Below are 17,985 nucleotides of genomic sequence, written 5' to 3'. Positions count from 1 at the left end.
ACAAGTCCTAATTTGATTCCCCCTGTGTTCACCATATCCTGGTATCAACGTAGCCATGACATATACTTGGAAAACATCCATCCATCCATCTTCTTCCGCTTATCTGGGGTCGGGTCGCGGGGGGAGCTCCCCAGCTCAGCTGGCACGTGTTGGAGTTTTCCCCCCAGAGTGAAAGGGTCGTTTCCCTGCGCCTTCAGGTCGGGGATAGGTCTCTCAGAGTACCCGGCCTTTTTGGAGTCTCTCGGGGGTGTGCTGAAAGGTGCTCCTACCGGGGACTCCATAATTCTGTTTGGGGACTTCAATGCTCACGTGGGCAGCGACAGTGAAACCTGGAGGGGCATGATTGGGAGGAACGGCCTCCCCGATACGAACCCGAGTGGTGTTCTGTTTCTGGACTTCTGTGCTAGTCACAGTTTGTCCTTAACGAACACCATGTTCAAGTATAAGGATGTCCATCAGTGCACATGGCACCAGGACACCCTAGGCCGGAGGTCAGTGATTGACTTTGTAGTCGTGTCATCTGACCTTCGGCCGTATGTCTTGGACACTCGGTTGAATTGAGGGGCAGCGCTGTCAACTGATCACCACCTGGTGGTGAGTTGTATCTGCTGGCGGAGGAAGAAGCGGGACAGACTTGGCAGGCCCAAACGTACTGTGTGAGGGTCTGTTGGGGATGTTTGGCCGAACCCACTGTCAGAGAAGTCTTTAACTCACACCTCCGAGAGAGCTTCTACCAGGTCCATTGTCGACGCAGCGGCTAGGAGCTGTGGCCGTAAGGTTTCGGGTGCCTGCCGTTGCGGCAATCCCCGAACCCGGTGGTGAACACCGGAGGTAAGGAATGCGTCAAGCTGAAGAAGGAGTCCTACCGAGCTTGGTTGGCTTGCGGGACTCCTGAAGCAGCTGACAGGTACTGCAGGGCCAAGCGTGCTGCAGCCCAGGCGGTGACGGCGGCAAAAACTCGGGTATGGGAGGAGTTCGGTGAGGCCATGGAGAAGGACTACCTGTCGGCCCCGAAGAAATTCTGGCAAACCGTCCGGCACCTCAGGAGGGGGAAGCAGTGCTCTACCAACACTGTTTACAATGGAAGTGGGGAGCTGCTGACGTCGACTGGGGATATTGTCGGATGGTGGAAGGAATACTTCGAGGATCTCCTCAGTCCCGTCCACACGTCTTCCATAAGGGAAGCAGGGGCCGGGGATTCGGAGGCTGATCCATCCATCACCTAGGTCGAAGTCACTGAGGTAGTTCGGCAGCTCCTCAGTGGCAAAGCACCGGGGGTGGATGAGATCTGCCCCGAGTACCTTAAGTCTCTGGATGTTGTTGGGCTGTCATGGCTGACACGCCTGTGCAACATCGCGTGGCATTCGGGGACAGTACCCCTGGATTGGCAAATCGGGGTGGTGGTTCCTCTTTTTAAGAAGGGGGACCGGAGGGTGTGTTCCAACTACAGAGGGATCACACTCCTCAGCCTCCTGGGGAAGGTCTATGCCAGGGTGCTGGAGAGGAGGATCCGGCCGGTGGTCAAACCTCGGATCCAGGAGGAACAATGCGGTTTCCATACTGGCCGTGGAACACTGGACCAGCTCTACACACTCTCAAGGGTGCTCGAGGGTTCATGGGAGTTTGCCCAATCAGTCCACATGTGTTTTGTGGACTTGGAGAAGGCATTCGACCGGGTCCCTCGTGACATCCTGTGGGAGGTGCTCCAGGAGTATGGGGCCCTTTGCTGAGGGTTATCCGGTCTCTGTACAAACGGAGCGGGAGCTTGGTTCACATTGCCGGTAGTAAGTCAGACCTGTTCCCAGTGCACGTTGGACTCCGGCAGGGGTGCCCTTTGTCACCGGTTCTGTTCATTACTTTTATGGACAGAGTTTCTAGGCGCAGCCAGTGGCCGGAGGGAGTCCAGTTCGGGGACCACAGGATTTCATCTCTGCTTTTTGCAGATGATGTTGTCCTGTTGGCTCCATCGAGCCAGGATCTCCAGCGTGTGCTGGGGCGGTTTGCAACCAAGTGTGAAGCGGCTGGGATGAGAATACCATGGCCTCCAAGTCCGAGGCCATGGTACTCAACTGGAAAAAGGTGGCTTGCCATCTCCAGGCCAGGGGAGAGATGCTGCCTCAGGTGGAGGAGTTTAAGTATCTCGGGGTCTTGTTCACGAGTGAGAGAGTGAATGCGAGATTGACAGACGGATCGGGGCATTGGCAGCAGTAATGCGGTCGGTGTACCGGTCCATTGTGGTGAAGAAGGAGCTGAGCCGTAAGGCGAAGCTTTCGATTTAACGGTCAATCTACATTCCTACTCTCACCTATGGTCATGAGCTCTGGGTCATGACCGAAAGAACAAGATCGTGGATACAAGCAGCTGAAATGAGCTTTCTCCGCAGAGTGGCCGGGCACTCCCTTAGAGATAGGGTGAGGAGCTCAGTCACCCAGGAGGAGCTCCGAGTAGAGCTGCTGCTCCTCCACATCGAGAGGAGTCAGTTGAGGTGGCTCGGGCAACTGTTTCGGATGCCTTCTAGGCGCCTCCCTGGGGAGGTGTTCCGGGCATGTCCCACCGGGAGGAGGCCCCGGGGAAGACCCAGGACACGCTGGAGGGACAATGTCTCCCAGCTGGCCTGGGAACACCTCAGTGTCCCCCCGGAAGAGCTGGAGGAAGTGTCCAGGGAGAAGGAAGTTTGGGTATCCCTGATTCGGCTACTGCCCCTGCGACCCGGCCCCGGATAAGCAGAAGAAGATGGATGGATGGATGGAACTCTTACCACCCTCGAACTCATCTCTTCTCTCTCCTTCCCTCCCCTTAGTGTGTCTAAGGAATTTTCTCATACCCCTCTACAAGAGGAGTCAGTAATAGTTCAGGTAGCATTATCACTTTAGTTTCACTGTTTTCATTTGTCCTACCTGCTTCTCGAACGACACGCACTGACACTTGAAAACTGTGTCTTTAGTGGGGACTTAACGGTATAATAACTGACCAATAATGGAAGGAAACTAGGAAATTATTTATTGGGGCTCAACTGATTTATACTGGGGCACATGCCACAGTAAAAGTGGTCTAGCGACGCCTACTGTAATTAGTGAACTTATGGTGTTGGTAGGCAGATGTACAGGCAGGGTTAGGCTGGGACAAAAAGTGGCATTTTGACACAAACAGGCCGCGATCTGCCTGCACCTCGCAGAAGCAGGCTTGACTAAAGTGAAAACTCCCAACTAATGAAAATCCACATCATGTTCATCTTTACCCATGTTTTGTCATCTGCCTCTTTCAATCCACAGTGATGTCAGAGATTCTCAAGTGGATCTGTGAAAACAAAATGAACAGTGCTGACATATTAACACTTTCACTAACGAATCTATGCAAAGTAAAACTGGCACTGGTGAGTTCACATTCTAACTTTCACAATTTGTAACTATGGAACTATACACAGTTTAAGCAAGGAATCACACATGTATGTACCAGCCTATTTCCTTTAGATTCAGTGTTTGAAGTGTTTGGAGAACTTCACAACCTAATAAATGTTTCCCTTCAAAAATGAAGGTGATGTATCCTCATGAAAGGATGTGCCTCTTTCTGGATCCACTGGGGGAGTCTGACACAAATATGAAAAGATGCAAGGAAGTAACAAGGTGAAAAACAATAGCAGAATAAGAATAAAACTAAAATATTACATTTTTTCTAGTGGTTTAAATTGTAGAGGTTACTTAGTAAAAGGTGAATTGTTACTTAAAGGGCATTCATGGGGAAGAGAGGCTGTAACGTGTCAAGGTGGGCCTGTACCTCTTCCACATGGACATAAGAATGACAGCATGTCCTGTGGTGTCTTTGCCTTGAAGGTGAGTTTATGATGTGGATTGTGTAAAAAAGAATTTGTCATCCTGTGGCCCAATGCACACTGTAAACATTTATTTTTTAATACCTAATACATTTTCTCTCGGAAATAACATTATTTCTTCTTGGTGTAACACACAGCTTATACACTGTAGTATTACGTTCAAACTGTTCAACAAAAATGCTGAAAAGAGTTTAATCTTGGATTAAACAGGTACACTGGACTCTTAAACATTATAAGTCTTCTATTTTTTAAAATTATTTTTCTCTGCCATCACTGTGGATTGGAAGAGGCAGATGACCAAACATGGGTAAAGATGGAAAAAGTGGAATAGAATAAGAATTTGAGAGATACTTCAAAGCTTGGAGAACTAATTGATAGAAATGCTGGGTATATTTGACTTTCCAGTACAAACTTTCAAGTAATCTAATAATATAGTACAGTAATGCACTCACAACAATTCTTTCATATTACCAAAAATGATGATATGAAACGTTAATGTGCTTTGAAATTTGTAGATTGGCTGTGATGTGTGTCATTTGTGGTACCACCATAGCCGTGTGAGCAGTCCAGCACTGGATTAAGGACTACCTCTGCCCTTTATGTATATAGAAATTCAGTTTTGGCATCTGCCGATTGTATATATGTATATAGTTATGTATATGTATATAATTAGGGCTTTTGACATGTTATAATCTCGTGGTTAAATAAAACACACGTTAACCTAAATATTGCATCTTATATACATAGGGTTATTACAAATTGACTCTAACAATTTCATGCATGTAGTGTCTTTCCTGTCTGAAATAGGGGTGCATGCAGATCCTGGCAGAGCAGGTCTGCCACATAATGCAAGCCCCTGGTAAGTGGGCTGAATAACACAGTGTGACCAAACCCTGTTAACATGTAGTTATTGGATTTTATTTATTTTAGCTTTGTTTTAATTAGTTATTTCTTAGATTTTTCTTCAGATTAAACTAAATATATAAATATATAAATGCACCCACACTAATGAATATTATGGTTTTAATAATAATTGGGGCTATTTGGTCATGACTTCATTTCATACATTTGATAATATCCTGTCTCATAGCAACAATCTGTCCTGCATCCACCCCTCACACTTAAATTGAAAAAATCACGTGTTTTATGAGCAAATATTTACATGCGAATTTAACACAAAACATTCAGGGGTCATCCCTAAAAACCTCATTCTACCATAACGATCAGTCTATAACAAGCAGCCTTTGGAAAGCGAACAAATTTCAGGCAAATCTCGAGTTCTTAACGAGGAAACACTATTTAAAACAGAGTTTAGCCTAATAAAACACAGATTACATTAAATATTCAGAAACTACAATTAGGCTGGGATCTGTTATCATTGCTGATAAACCCAACAAAGCAACTTATGCCTTAAAACGCCTCAGAATTCTTTAGCTGGGAGTTTTTGCTTTGGTCAAGCGTGCTCCCGTGAGGTGCAGGCAGATCGTGGCAGGCAGGCAGAACTCGGCATAACACTGGCCCACTACAGACTGTGCCGGTCACAGGGGGGCACCTGGCGCAAAGGAGCCTGGGTAAAGGAGAACTAGCTGGTTACATTATCTGTTCTATTGTTTGCGTTCTGGTTGTTAACTGTTCATTGTGTGTTTGGAAGTTAATATAGGGGTTCGGGAGCACGTGTGTGTTATGTATTTTGGGAACATGGGTTAGTTGGGTCAACTAATTAGGCAGAAAAAAACTATAGGCTGTTAAGAGTTTCGTGGGCTGATCAGACAAATATGGTATGAAGATGTATCCGCCCGGCCCAAGAAGTACATCGGCCCAGCGGGAAAGTGCCAGATGGCCAATCCAACCCTGTGTACAGGTGGTGCATATTCTTTATATGAAGACATTTAAAAATCTCAAAATATTTTCCTTATAAAGGTAACTGTAAATACACGTCATGCATTTTTTGTGCACAATTAATGCAAATAGTCCTTTAAGCTATTTAGTACCCTCCACATTTTTTAGTGTTTATGATAATACTGTACTGTATATAACACCCCTTATCTCATGTATTATGTCACAAGTTTATAATGTGTCCCATGTTGTTCTAATTATATTCTTATCTCATATTCTCACGTGTGTGATGATTAAAAAACTGGACAATACTAGTTTGCTTAGATTTGTCTCAGCTCTGACATTTAGTTCTCTCAAAACACAATAAAAAACCTCTCCTCAGCCATTTAGGCCAACAAGCATAGACACTGACACCTGTTTAGGCAACAGTCACACTAAACAAGCATATCTTGACTGCTAAATCGTCAACATGTGAAAAACCAAACATCAAGACAAACTACCTTGTCTCTTTCATGTAACTCCTATGATGAAAAACAAATGAAGTATTAAATCAAACTGTTCAGAGGATAGAATTGTTCATGCTCTCAAAAATTCAATGCAAAAAAATGTGACCGATTTGATTCTCTGTTGTAATGTTTGTTTTTTATATACATATGACTCTTTTTTTCATATATTTTTATTTATAATCATCACTAGAGGACAATCACAATAATCCCCAAACCTCAACCCTACCTTTTCCCCTTTATAACAGCAAAAGGAACACGAAGCATTACAAAATCCATCCTAAGAAAATCAACAGGTTAAAGGAAAACAGAAAAGAAAGAAACAAAAAAAGTACAAGACGTCAAGGTCAAAACAATCCATCCCCATAGACTAAACTTTCTATGAGATCTGGCATCTCAAAAATATATTTATGTACACACTCTGCTATATTGTACTGTACAAAATGTGGCAACACTTGACACATTCTCTGTAGACATGCAAACACCTTACACTGTAAAATTGTCCATCTTAGTACACCCATTTTAATTTGTTCCACTTTTATTACTTTTTTTAATTAGAGCATCAAAAAAATAGGGAAATAGCTTCAAGAAAGCTCCAAAATCTGTTGGAGATACACTGAAAAAATCTTCTAAGAGGTTTCATCACTTGATTTCAGATAAAGAAGGCTAAATGACATATTAAGGTAGAGATCTTTTGCATTGTGGCCTGAAAGTGAAATTACTGTATGGCCAATATCTATTATCCTCATATCGAATGCCTAACTTTTTCATGACCATTCAGCTGATAGTGTTCTGTTTCAGATAATACACTGACTGCAATGTTGTGTCTCGAGGACCTGAGTTGACATAGGTTAACATTACACTGCTAATGAACGACTACTAATGCCAGCACGTAATATTAGGGTATGTTGAACCTCATAAGGCATTGTACATGTCTACACAGGACCCCTGTACAATAAAGTGTGACCCATGAAGACTGTTTCCATTTAGGTTGGGCAATGGTAGAAAGTTTTAGCAGGAAATTGCACTTATTCAGAATTGGCTCGGTTGCGGTGAACTTGTGACTAAACATTTTTGCAGATGACTGGAGCATTTCCATGTGCAACAGTTCAACAAAAAAAAGAAAAGTGAGATCAAAAAGTGTGCATCTGTATTCTTTCTTCCCAAGTGCTACCACAAAGGAGACATGACAAAACAAGTGAACCCGTAGAAGAAAAAAGAACCATGCACTTGGTTAAGTATGGATGACTACAGCCTAAACAGACTGCACAAGCTGAAGGCAGTCTTCTGTGTGCTTTGCCAGGAAATGGAGCATCCCAATTCTGAAATTACTTTATGCTAGAGGACAGTTCCCGCTTCAAGTCCTGGCAATGTAAGTGTCACTGTCGCTGTTGCGTCCTTAGTTATCTTTTCAACACATTTATACACAATCACACACTGGAGTGCTCACACACACACACACACACACACACACACACACACACACACACACACACACACACACACACACACACACACACAAGAGCATTAGTAGCTCTGATCCAGTGTCCGTGTCTGGCTAAACACTTGGTCCAAAAGCGAAAGGCCTTGTCGGATTTTAGCAATATGCTCTCAAGCTCTGCCAAAGGTCTGACACTCAAGCCTCCCGCCTACTCTTCCTCCTCTTCTTCCTCATCAGGCAGTGGGAGTAACTCCTCCTTCAAACATTCCCTGTAGAAGCTGGTCAGTGTGGTGTAGAGGTGCTGGTGACTCTGGAGAGACAGAAAATGGCCCTCATCTGGGTAGATCTGGTGAGTAAAGGGCAAAAAAATTTAATAGAGGGTTACAGACATACACAGTTGGCAGACACACTCTAGTTTACAAATAACTTCTTTTTAATGGTGTCATACTGCAGTATCTTTTAAATCATTCTGATTGCTGTGTTTATGTTGTAATTAAATAATCTTGTTGAAAAACCAGATAATCTCAGGGTTCTTTCATGTCCACAGAGCTATAGTTTGGTTGACTGACAAATAACAACACATGCTAGGCTAGTAAAGTAAATTTATTTGGACCTACCTACTTGCCAGCTGTTAGCTCAGCTGCTAAAGGTACAGCTGTGCTCTTCAGACATCTTGTCACAGCACCTCTCTTACTGGGCATGTATGGGCTCCAAATACACTTTGCAAATGGTGTATTTATTTACTATTAAAATGTCTTGGTTAGCTTTTTACTCGATTTGATTAATCCCACTGGATATCAATACAGCTACCGTAAAGTAGATGCCTCATCGAGCACTAATGGAGGTACAGTATGTGCAGAAAGGTTAACTGGGCTGTTGGTTTATAACAGTAAATGGAGTAATGCGCTTTCAGTGCACTGAGAGGAACATTTACATAGATAAGTCAGTTAGCTACCTAGCTAATTCAATGCTACCGCTTGCTAACAAAAACTGCCGGTTGTCATAGCAACTGCTTTCTACCTGATTTGTAACGCTGAAGAGAACAAAGCCACATTTTCAGAGATTCAAATCTTACTTTCCAACAGTTCAGTTTTAAAATCATCTTGTAAGTGTGGACCTTTTTTTTTTTTGAAGTTTCAGATCATTTTTTCCTGCTAAGACAGGGTCAGAATGAGCAGATGTGAAACTCTGAGAAGGGAGTGTTGAATGTCTAAAAAAAGTGAGTTAATTGTTTGAAAGGACAGAGCTGAATGTTTGCAAAGCAAGTTTTAAAACTTGAAGGGACTGATTTGTAACACTGAAAAGAATGAAGCATTTTTTCAAATATTCAACTCTAGTTTTCAGTGTTGCTGATCCTGAATCTATTCTCACCTCATAGACATCAAGAGAAAATGAATGACTGAGAGGCACAAATCTACAGTAGCAAAAGTAGTATGTGAACCCCTTGGTATTAACTGATTTTCTGCATTATATTGTGATATGGTCTTCAATAAGTTTGGTCTTTTTTTGTTTTTTTCTGTCAAAAAATGCTGAATGGCAGCAAGTCGGAGTAGCTCCTCTGTTTTTCGAAGTTTTTTGTAATTTTTTCGTATGTTTTTTTCTTACAATGTGTACTGGCTCAAGTAGAGTAGTGTACACTAGAGAGGAACTGTTGGCTCTGTCAAAGCTTGGACACAGAGTAACTCACCCAATCCCGACTATGCTGAGGAGACAGTTTTATGGATGTAGAGCCGGGGCTAAGCTAAAGGCTAAGATGAACAACAGAAGGTGGAGATACAAGCCTTTTCTGCCCTCTGTGCTCATGGGGAATGTTAACTCAGTGCATAACAAGTGTGACAAGCTGGAGGCGCTTGTGAGGAACTAGTGGCTGTACAGGGAGTGCAGTTTAATATGTCTTTCTGAGTCCTGGTTGAACGACAACATACCAGACTTGTGTGGATATACCTGGCTTCACAGCTGTACGAGTGGACAGAGACCCAAGGACGAAAGGAAGGACAAAAGGTGGTGGAGTACTTTTCAATCAGAAATGGGTTAATCCCCGAAATGTGACTGTGAAAGAGAGGGTCTGCTGTCCGGACATCGAATTTGTCTCAGTTGGTTTCTGCCCATACTATGTGCCAAGGGAGTTTACATACATAGCTGCCATTGTTGTTTACATTCCACCGAAGGTGGCGCCTGCAACGGCGTGTTACGTCATACATGATGCCATTGCTAGGATACAAACAGAGCACCCTGATGCATTCATTGCAATTACAGGGGATTTCAATCATGTCTCTCTGTCCTTCTGCTTGACTGACAGTATGTGGACTGTCCAACACATGGAGAAAGGACATTAGATCTGTTGTATGCTAACATCATAGAAGCCTACAGGGCTGTACCTCATCCACCACTGGTTAGATCTGATCACAACATGGTCTGTTTTAAGCTTACTGCTACCACCAGATCTTTCAGGAAATGGTCACTAGAGCCAAGGGATTGATTGAGAGACTGTTTTGAGTGCACAAACTGGGATGTACTGATGGCGAAACAAGAATTGGACAATGACATGGACAGCAGAGTCAACATCATCACTGACTACATTAATTTCTGTAGAGACACTGTACTCCCAGTTAGTACAATATGGTGCTATCCTAACAATAAGCCATGGATCACCAGTGACATTAGAGACCTCCTGAACCAGAAAAAGAGGGCTTTCCAAGACAGGGATAAGGAGAAACAGAGGAGTCTACTACGGGAGCTCAAAAAGACACTGAGGTGAGCTAAGGTGGAGTACAAGAAAAAGTTGGAAAAACAGCTGGAGAACAATAATACCAGGGAAGTGTGGAGAGGGGCAATGACCATCACTGGCTACAAACTGAATGACTCTCAGTCTTTGGACGGTGATGTGGATAGAGCCAATACCTTCAACAAGTATTACATCAGGTTTGACAATGTGGCTGCTTCCACATACTGTCAGGATCTGTATTTTGAGTTTCCTGTTTTGTGCTTTTATTTTGTAGGATCATTTAGGATTTGGTTTTGTTCTGTCTTGTTCCTTTTACTTTGACCTAATTATTTGATTTGTTTCACCTGTGTCTTGTTTTGTTCTTTGAGTTATATACCCCTCCTCAGCCACAGCCAAGTTGCCAGGTTATCTGACTACATCCCCCGTCGACCCCTGACTAGAAACCTTGCTTTGACCACTGCTTGTTCTACCTGATCTTACCTGATCTCTGTTTCCCTGTGGTCTGGTGTGTTCCCTACTGTGTGTGTGTGTGACCCAGACCTTCATGCCTTGTTCCCCGTGTTCATGTTTTCCCTAGTAATCTGGTGTGTCCCCGAAGGCGTGAGTGACCCAGACCTTCGTACCTTGATGTTTGTTCCCCTTGACATCTGGTGTGTCCCCGAATGCGGGTGTGACCCTCACCTTTGTGCCTTAGAGACTTGTTCCCCTTGACGTCTGGTTTGTCCCCTAATGCATGTGTGACCCAGACCTTCGTGCCTTTGAAACTTGTTCCCTTATAGTCTGATGTGTCCCCGAATGTGTGTGTGACCCAGACCCTCATGTCTTGTCCCCTTTCGCTCATGTTGTTTGTGCCCATGTCCCCTAAGTTTCCTGTTTTCATGTTCTAGTTTTCCTTGATTTCTGTTTTGAATAAAGTTTCCGTTTGAACCTGAGTACCGGAGTGGGCGAATCATTGGTCCGAATTATAATAATAACCCTCTCCGAACCCTGACACCTACATCTCTACAGCTACTCCCTCCACCACCACCACCACAGCGGTCACTTCCTCCACCTCCGAAACTCCTCACTACACCTCATTCTCTATGTCTGCTCCCTTCACCTCCACCTTCACTTCTGCTGCTGCTTCCTGTACCACCCTGTCTAAGGCTGCTCCCTCCATCATTATTACCTCTATGGCTGTTCCCTCCACCATTACCTCTGAGGCTGCCCTCTCCACATATTCAGCTGTCTCCTCTACCTCTGCAACTGCTCCCTCCCTCTCCAGTGTAGCAGATGCTCCCTCCACCCCGACCTCTGCAGCTCCTTACTATACCTTATCCTTTATGACTGCTACCCCCATCTCCACCTGTATGCCTGCTCCCTCTTCCTCCACCATCCCTTTGTTACAATCTGAACAGCTGCTTATGTCTCTAACAACGGAAGAGGTTGGAGCTGAGCTCAGGAGACTGACAGGAGCCAGGGAAGGCAGCTGGACCAGATGGAGTATGCCCAAGGCTTCTGAAGGACTGTTCAGGACAACTTGCTGTTCCTCTTCAGAGGCTCGTTAATATGAGTCTTCGGCTGGAAAAAGTCCCGGTGCTGTGAAAGACTTCTTGTCTAATACCAGTGCCCAAAACAGGGCGGCTGGTGGAGTTAAATGACTATACCGCGGAGCTGTAGCTTTGACATCCCATATCATGAAGACCTTGGAGCAGCTCCTTGTCCGTCGCATGAGGCTGCAGGTTGAGGAGGATCTTGATCCCCTTCAGTTTCCTATCAGAAACACATGGGAGTGGAAGTGCTTTATATGTTGCACCGGGCATATGCCTATCTGGATGTGCCTGGTTCATATGTGAGGATTATGTTCTTTGACCTCTCCAGTGCTTTCAATATCGGCGCGACGGATCTCGCTCCGCCACCAAGGGACTGGAACTGGCTGGAGCTCGGCCTGGGTGCCTTCGACGCAATTCCGAGGGACTGGAACAGGCTGGTCGTTGGCAGCTGGAGAAGGGGGACACTGGCGATTGGGAGTCTCAACTGGGACATTGACGACTGGGACGCGGGCGTGGAACAAGGCTGAAAGGTCTGCGGAGAGGGTTGGAGTGCTGCGAGGCACTGCCGCTTTGCCTCGTGGAAAGGGAGTTACAGACTCCTGCAGAGCTCCAGAAAAGTGTGTAATGAGGAGAAAAGTTCCACAAACCTTTTGATGTTCTCCTTAGACACGCCAGGAGGGCGAGACTGAAGCCGCCGCTTTTGCTGGGCGCGTGCCGCGAGCGCCACTGGGTAGTCAGAGGAGAGCCAGAGACACAGCCGAAAAGCAGCGACGGAATCCCAAGACTGCTCCGCGATGTCCGCTGGGTCCATTCTTGGTTGGAGTATTCTGTTATGAAGTGGTGGTGTGATGATGATGAAGGAGGAGAGGTAGGACCCAAGTGCAGGACAAGCAGGTTTTATTTCCCCTGGATCGTCCAGGGCTCAGGCACAAAAACACAAAATATTTCCGCCACTCAGCGGACAAGCAGGCAAAACTTTAACGTCACTCGGCGTCTTGGACACAAAAACAAAACTAGGAAACTAGCACGGACGGAAAATACTCCTCGAACATATGTTGATACATACAACGCAATACTCCGACAAAGAACAAAGAAACACAGGGGGTACATATAGACAGAACTGAAGACTAATTAACACAGGTGAAAGAAATCAAACTAACGAACACAAATCTACCTATGACCAACCTAGGCAAGAACAGGAAACAAGCCAAAATAAAAGTCCAACACTGGAACTGAAGAATCCACCTCATGACATTTATTTTTTTGTTGAAATCATTATAATTGTAATTCTCTTCTACTATGCCTATGTTTCACTTAAAAAGGTTTACTTAATGTATCTTTTTCATTAATTTTTACAGAATTTGCCTTGAATGTTACTAAACTACGTTTTAGTCCCATAGAGCATATGACAGATGGTAAGCAAAGGTACCCAATAATATGTGGAAAAATATGTTTTTAATATACTAAAACAGATTTATGGTGCATCTTCGTCAATCTCTTCGTCTGATGGCAGACAACTGTCTTATTTAGCACATTGTGTATTCTGACCTAGATGGTAAATTAATGCAGATAACCAGATAATTCCAAGTAGTTCATCTTGCCACTGTAATCCAGAGTCAGAGTAAATTATAACAAATTATTTGTGTCCACAAAGTACAAAAAATTCTCCAGTTATCAAACCTGCAAAGAACAAATTTCCTTCTGAGTTAATTGAGAAATCAAGGCCAGTTGATAATACATACACATGACTACTAGAAGGTATCCCCTGTGCCAAAAAAATCTGTTGACTTGATATAGATTGGGACTGCAGAAGCTTCATTAGCTGTGTGTGGAAAGTATGAATAGTTAGAGCAACCAAGACCTACAGTATTCTCACATACAGTGGGTTAGGAAAGTATTCAGACCCCTTTAAATTTTTCACTCTTTGTGTCATTGCAGCCATTTGCCAAAATCAAAAAAGTTCATTTTATTTCTCATTAATGTACACTCAGCACCCCATCTTGACAGAAAAAAACAGAAATGTAGAAATTTTTGCAAATTTATTAAAAAAGAAAAACTGAAATATCACATGGTCATAAGTATTCAGACCCTTTGCAGTGACACTCATATTTAACTCACATGCTGTCCATTTCTTCTGATCCTCCTTGAGATGGTTCTGCTCCTTCATTGGAGTCCAGCTGTGTTTAATTAAACTGATTGGACTTGATTAGGAAAGGCACACACCTGTCTATATAAGACCTTACAGCTCACAGTGCATGTCAGAGCAAATGAGAATCATGAGGTCGAAGGAACTACCCAAGGAGCTCAGAGACAGAATTGTGGCAAGGCACAGATCTGGCCAAGGTTACAAAAGAATTTCTGCAGCTCTCAAGGTTCCTAAGAGCACAGTGGCCTCCATAATCCTCAAATGGAAAAAGTTTGGGACGACCAGAACTCTTCCTAGACCTGGCCGTCCAGCCAAACTGAGCAATCGTGGGAGAAGAGCCTTGGTGAGAGAGGTAAAGAAGAACCCAAAGATCACTGTGGCTGAGCTCCAGAGATGCAGTAGGGAGATGGGAGAAAGTTCCACAAAGTCAACTATCACTGCAGCCCTCCACCAGCCAGGGCTTTATGGCAGAGTGGCCTGACGGAAGCCTCTCCTCAGTGCAAGACACATGAAAGCCTGCATAGAGTTTGCCAAAAGACACATGAAGGACTCTGAGACTATGAGAAATAAGATTCTCTGGTCTGATGAGACCAAGATTGAACTTTTTGGCGTTAATTCTAAGCGGTATGTGTGGAGAAAACCAGGCACTGCTCATCACCTGCCCAATACAATCCCTACAGTGAAACATGGTGGTGGGAGCATCATGTTGTGGGGGTGTTTTTCAGCTGCAGGGACAGGACGACTGGTTGCAAGTGAAGGAAAGATGAATGCGGCCAAGTACAGAGATATCCTGGAAGAAAACCTCTTCCAGAGTGCTCAGGACCTCAGACTGGACCGAAGGTTCACCTTTCAACAGGACAATGACCCTAAGCACACAGCTAAAATAACAAAGGAGTGGCTTCGGAACAACTCTGTGACCGTTCTTGACTGGCCCAGCCAGAGCCCTGACCTAAACCCAATTGAGCATCTCTGGAGAGACCTGAAAATGGCTGTCCACCAACGTTCACCATCCAACCTGACAGAACTGGAGAGGATCTGCAAGGAAGAATGGCAGAGGATCCCCAAATCCAGGTGTGAAAAACTTGTTGCATCATTCCCAAGAAGACTCATGGCTGTACTAGCTCAAAAGGGTGCTTCTACTCAATACTGAGCACAGGGTCTGAATACTTATGACCATGTGATGTTTCAATTTTTCTTTTTTAATAAATTTGCAAAAATTTCTACATTTCTGTTTTTTTCTGTCAAGATGGGGTGCTGAGTGTACATTAATGAGAAATAAAATGAACTTTTTTGATTTTGGCAAATGGCTGCAATGACACAAAGAGTGAAAAATTTAAAGGGGTCTGAATACTTTCCATACCCACTGTATGTGCACAACAATATCGTTTTAAGGCTTACTTGAAAATTATGAAATCACACCTTTAAATGGTAATAGCAGTGGTGTTATAAGGTCTAATTTTTGTAGCAAAAAGAACCACCAAGCTTAATCTGCCCACAAGCATCCCAAGAGTTTGGGGTCAACAATTCCAGCACTCAGACCCTCACCACAAAAGACAGAAGCACTGAACAATATTTTAGGAAAATTTCCAGGAAAACTGCCTTAAAACAGACACCGAAGGATGGTCTTATCAGCAAACTCTAGCTAACCCTAAACAGAACATTCTACTCAAGCTATAACCAATGAACAAACACACACACTGTTTCAGGAAATCCTGACCTGTGCACCTCAAAGACCTCAGAGCCAGGCCAGATACCGGCCATAAATTACCATGTTGCTCTCTGGCAGGATTCAACTTGAAGGACTGATGGAGCCACTACTACCTGTACTGGAGAGATTACCTTTGTGAAAGCCACACACAGTTAGATGTACTATTTGTCTGCATTAAGCAATATACTTGAATATATCATATCAGCCCATCTGAATTATGAGCGTTTATGACATTCAAGTCATACTTAGCTAAATAATAGGCTACTTTAAGTATATTTAGCTGCAAATACTAATACTTTTGTACTTTTACTTAAGTAAAATTTTGATTAATATTTATACTTCTGCCTAGGTAAAGGATCACAGTACTTCTTTCACCACTGTATAAGACAAGTAAATTGTTATATTATAAAACTACAATTAATTGTGATTAATGACAGGCTATGACTGTGATTAACTGGATTAAATTGATAGACAGCACTATTACAGACAACTTCTAGTTGCAATGCAAACCACTGGTAAATTTTTCTGTCAAATGCAAGGTGTGCCCTAAGTTACACAATGCTTTAAGTCCCCCCTTTGCAAATTACTGTGTGGCCACGGAAGGATGGACAGACAATTACTTCTTTTACAAAGAAATATTAAAATTTTAAGCACTTTGAAAAGAGGGACACTATTTGCTCCGGTAAAGAACAATATGTTATTTTGACATTTACATTTGATATTTGCAGAAACAACTATATGGAGACTAAATGGACAGTTCCTGAGGTGAACTTTACAATAGACAAGGTAAACCCCTTTTAGATAACAATTAGCCCTTTGAGGGTGTGTGTCTGTGAAATAAAAAAAATATTTATTAGATAAGTAGTGGCGGCTGTGGCTCAGGAGGTAGAGAAGGTCAACCATCAACAAGAGGGTTGGTGGTTTGATCCTTGGCTTCCCTGGTCCACAGGCCAAAATGTCCTTGGGCAAGACACTAAACCCCAAGTTGCCCCCGGTGGCTGTTCCACCGGTGTATGAATGTGTGAGCGTTTGTGTGAGCGAGTGGGTGAATGGACAAATAGTGTAATGCAAAAGTGCTTTGAGCACACTTGAGTGTAGAAAAGCACCTTAACCATTTACCATTTACCATTTACCAAGTAGGTGAAACCTCCTCAACTATCCTGTCTCCTACCGAAGAAAACATAAGCCCAGTGCAAACAAGACTTAGCCCACGATCACTTCAGTTGCTAAGAACACCCAATCTAAATGTATTAGACATTATTTTACATTATTACATTTATTGTTACATTCATATTTTTGCAAGTGCAGTAGAATGATTTTGCCTTGGTGTTGTCTCTGGGATACACACCTGCATCGAGTAGTTCGCTCCAACTTTCACAAGGTTTTTGATGAGCTCAGCAGTATGCTGAAAGTGGATGTTAGCTGGAAATAAAGAAAGAAAACATGTCAGTAAGATTCAGCAGGGAACCTAACTGGAAAAAAGAAGAGACAATCAGACTGCATGGTTTATTAGTGACTATTTTCCTCTGGAAATCCCAGCATCGATTTAGATAACCTACTTTTCCTTTTATCTTTTGATTAAAAACCATTTGCTTCATTACCTTCCAGGATTGTGTGCTTCTTTGTGCTCAGCAGTCATGCACCACAGATACAGCATTTTCATTCTATCACAATCTATTTTCTCTTACCATCTGCTGTGCCGTGCACAAGCACCAGTGTCTGCTCCCTAAGTGCTTGAACATTTTGGAGCACACTGGAAAACTGCAAGGAAATCAGAAATAGCAGGAGATAATAAATTGATAGATATAACTGGTGTTGAGGAAAGCAATAAAAAGAAGCCCAGTATGATCAAATGACATCGTCATGAATTGCATTATATTGCAGTGCATGCACATAAATAGAGACAGTCATTTCATCTAATTAGAGATTTTCAACTGATAAAGGATCTCCCACTGACATTATTTTCTATGCCGGGAATATCACTGTTTGCACACACTGAGGTAATGGATGTGAATATAAAACAGCAGTATATAGTACTGAAAACAGTGAATTACTTTTTTGCCAGTTTTGTTCTTTCTTATCACTGTGGAAAACACCTCTGATAGCTAAACGTCTTGTCTGTGTGGGATACCTGAGAGAACCAGGCATCCCGTTTGCAGCGGCATATAAAAAAACCTCCAGCATGTGATCTGACACACTGCTGCACACAGTTACCAAAGAGAGATGAGTGACAAAATCCTACAGAGCATAAAAAAACACAAGAAA

General features: G+C 43.4%; 1 protein-coding gene across 1 annotated transcript in view; it reads right to left on the bottom strand.

Annotated features, from left to right (window-relative positions):
• Window positions 1-7,817: 7,817 nt before the first annotated feature.
• The window catches only part of dpp10 (dipeptidyl peptidase like 10), a 219,841-nt gene continuing 209,673 nt past the window's right edge, over window positions 7,818-17,985 (bottom strand). The window contains exons 24-26 of the mRNA XM_026295426.1: window positions 17,409-17,481; window positions 17,069-17,142; window positions 7,818-7,955 (exon numbers count right to left, since the gene is read on the bottom strand). Coding sequence (XP_026151211.1) covers window positions 7,818-7,955; window positions 17,069-17,142; window positions 17,409-17,481 — 285 coding nt within the window. The remainder of the gene's footprint in view (window positions 7,956-17,068; window positions 17,143-17,408; window positions 17,482-17,985) is intronic.

The sequence above is a fragment of the Mastacembelus armatus genome, chromosome 21, assembly GCF_900324485.2.
Source record: "Mastacembelus armatus chromosome 21, fMasArm1.2, whole genome shotgun sequence".
In the NCBI taxonomy this organism is placed as follows: domain Eukaryota; kingdom Metazoa; phylum Chordata; class Actinopteri; order Synbranchiformes; family Mastacembelidae; genus Mastacembelus; species Mastacembelus armatus.
This window is presented reverse-complemented; position numbering and strand designations above follow the sequence as displayed.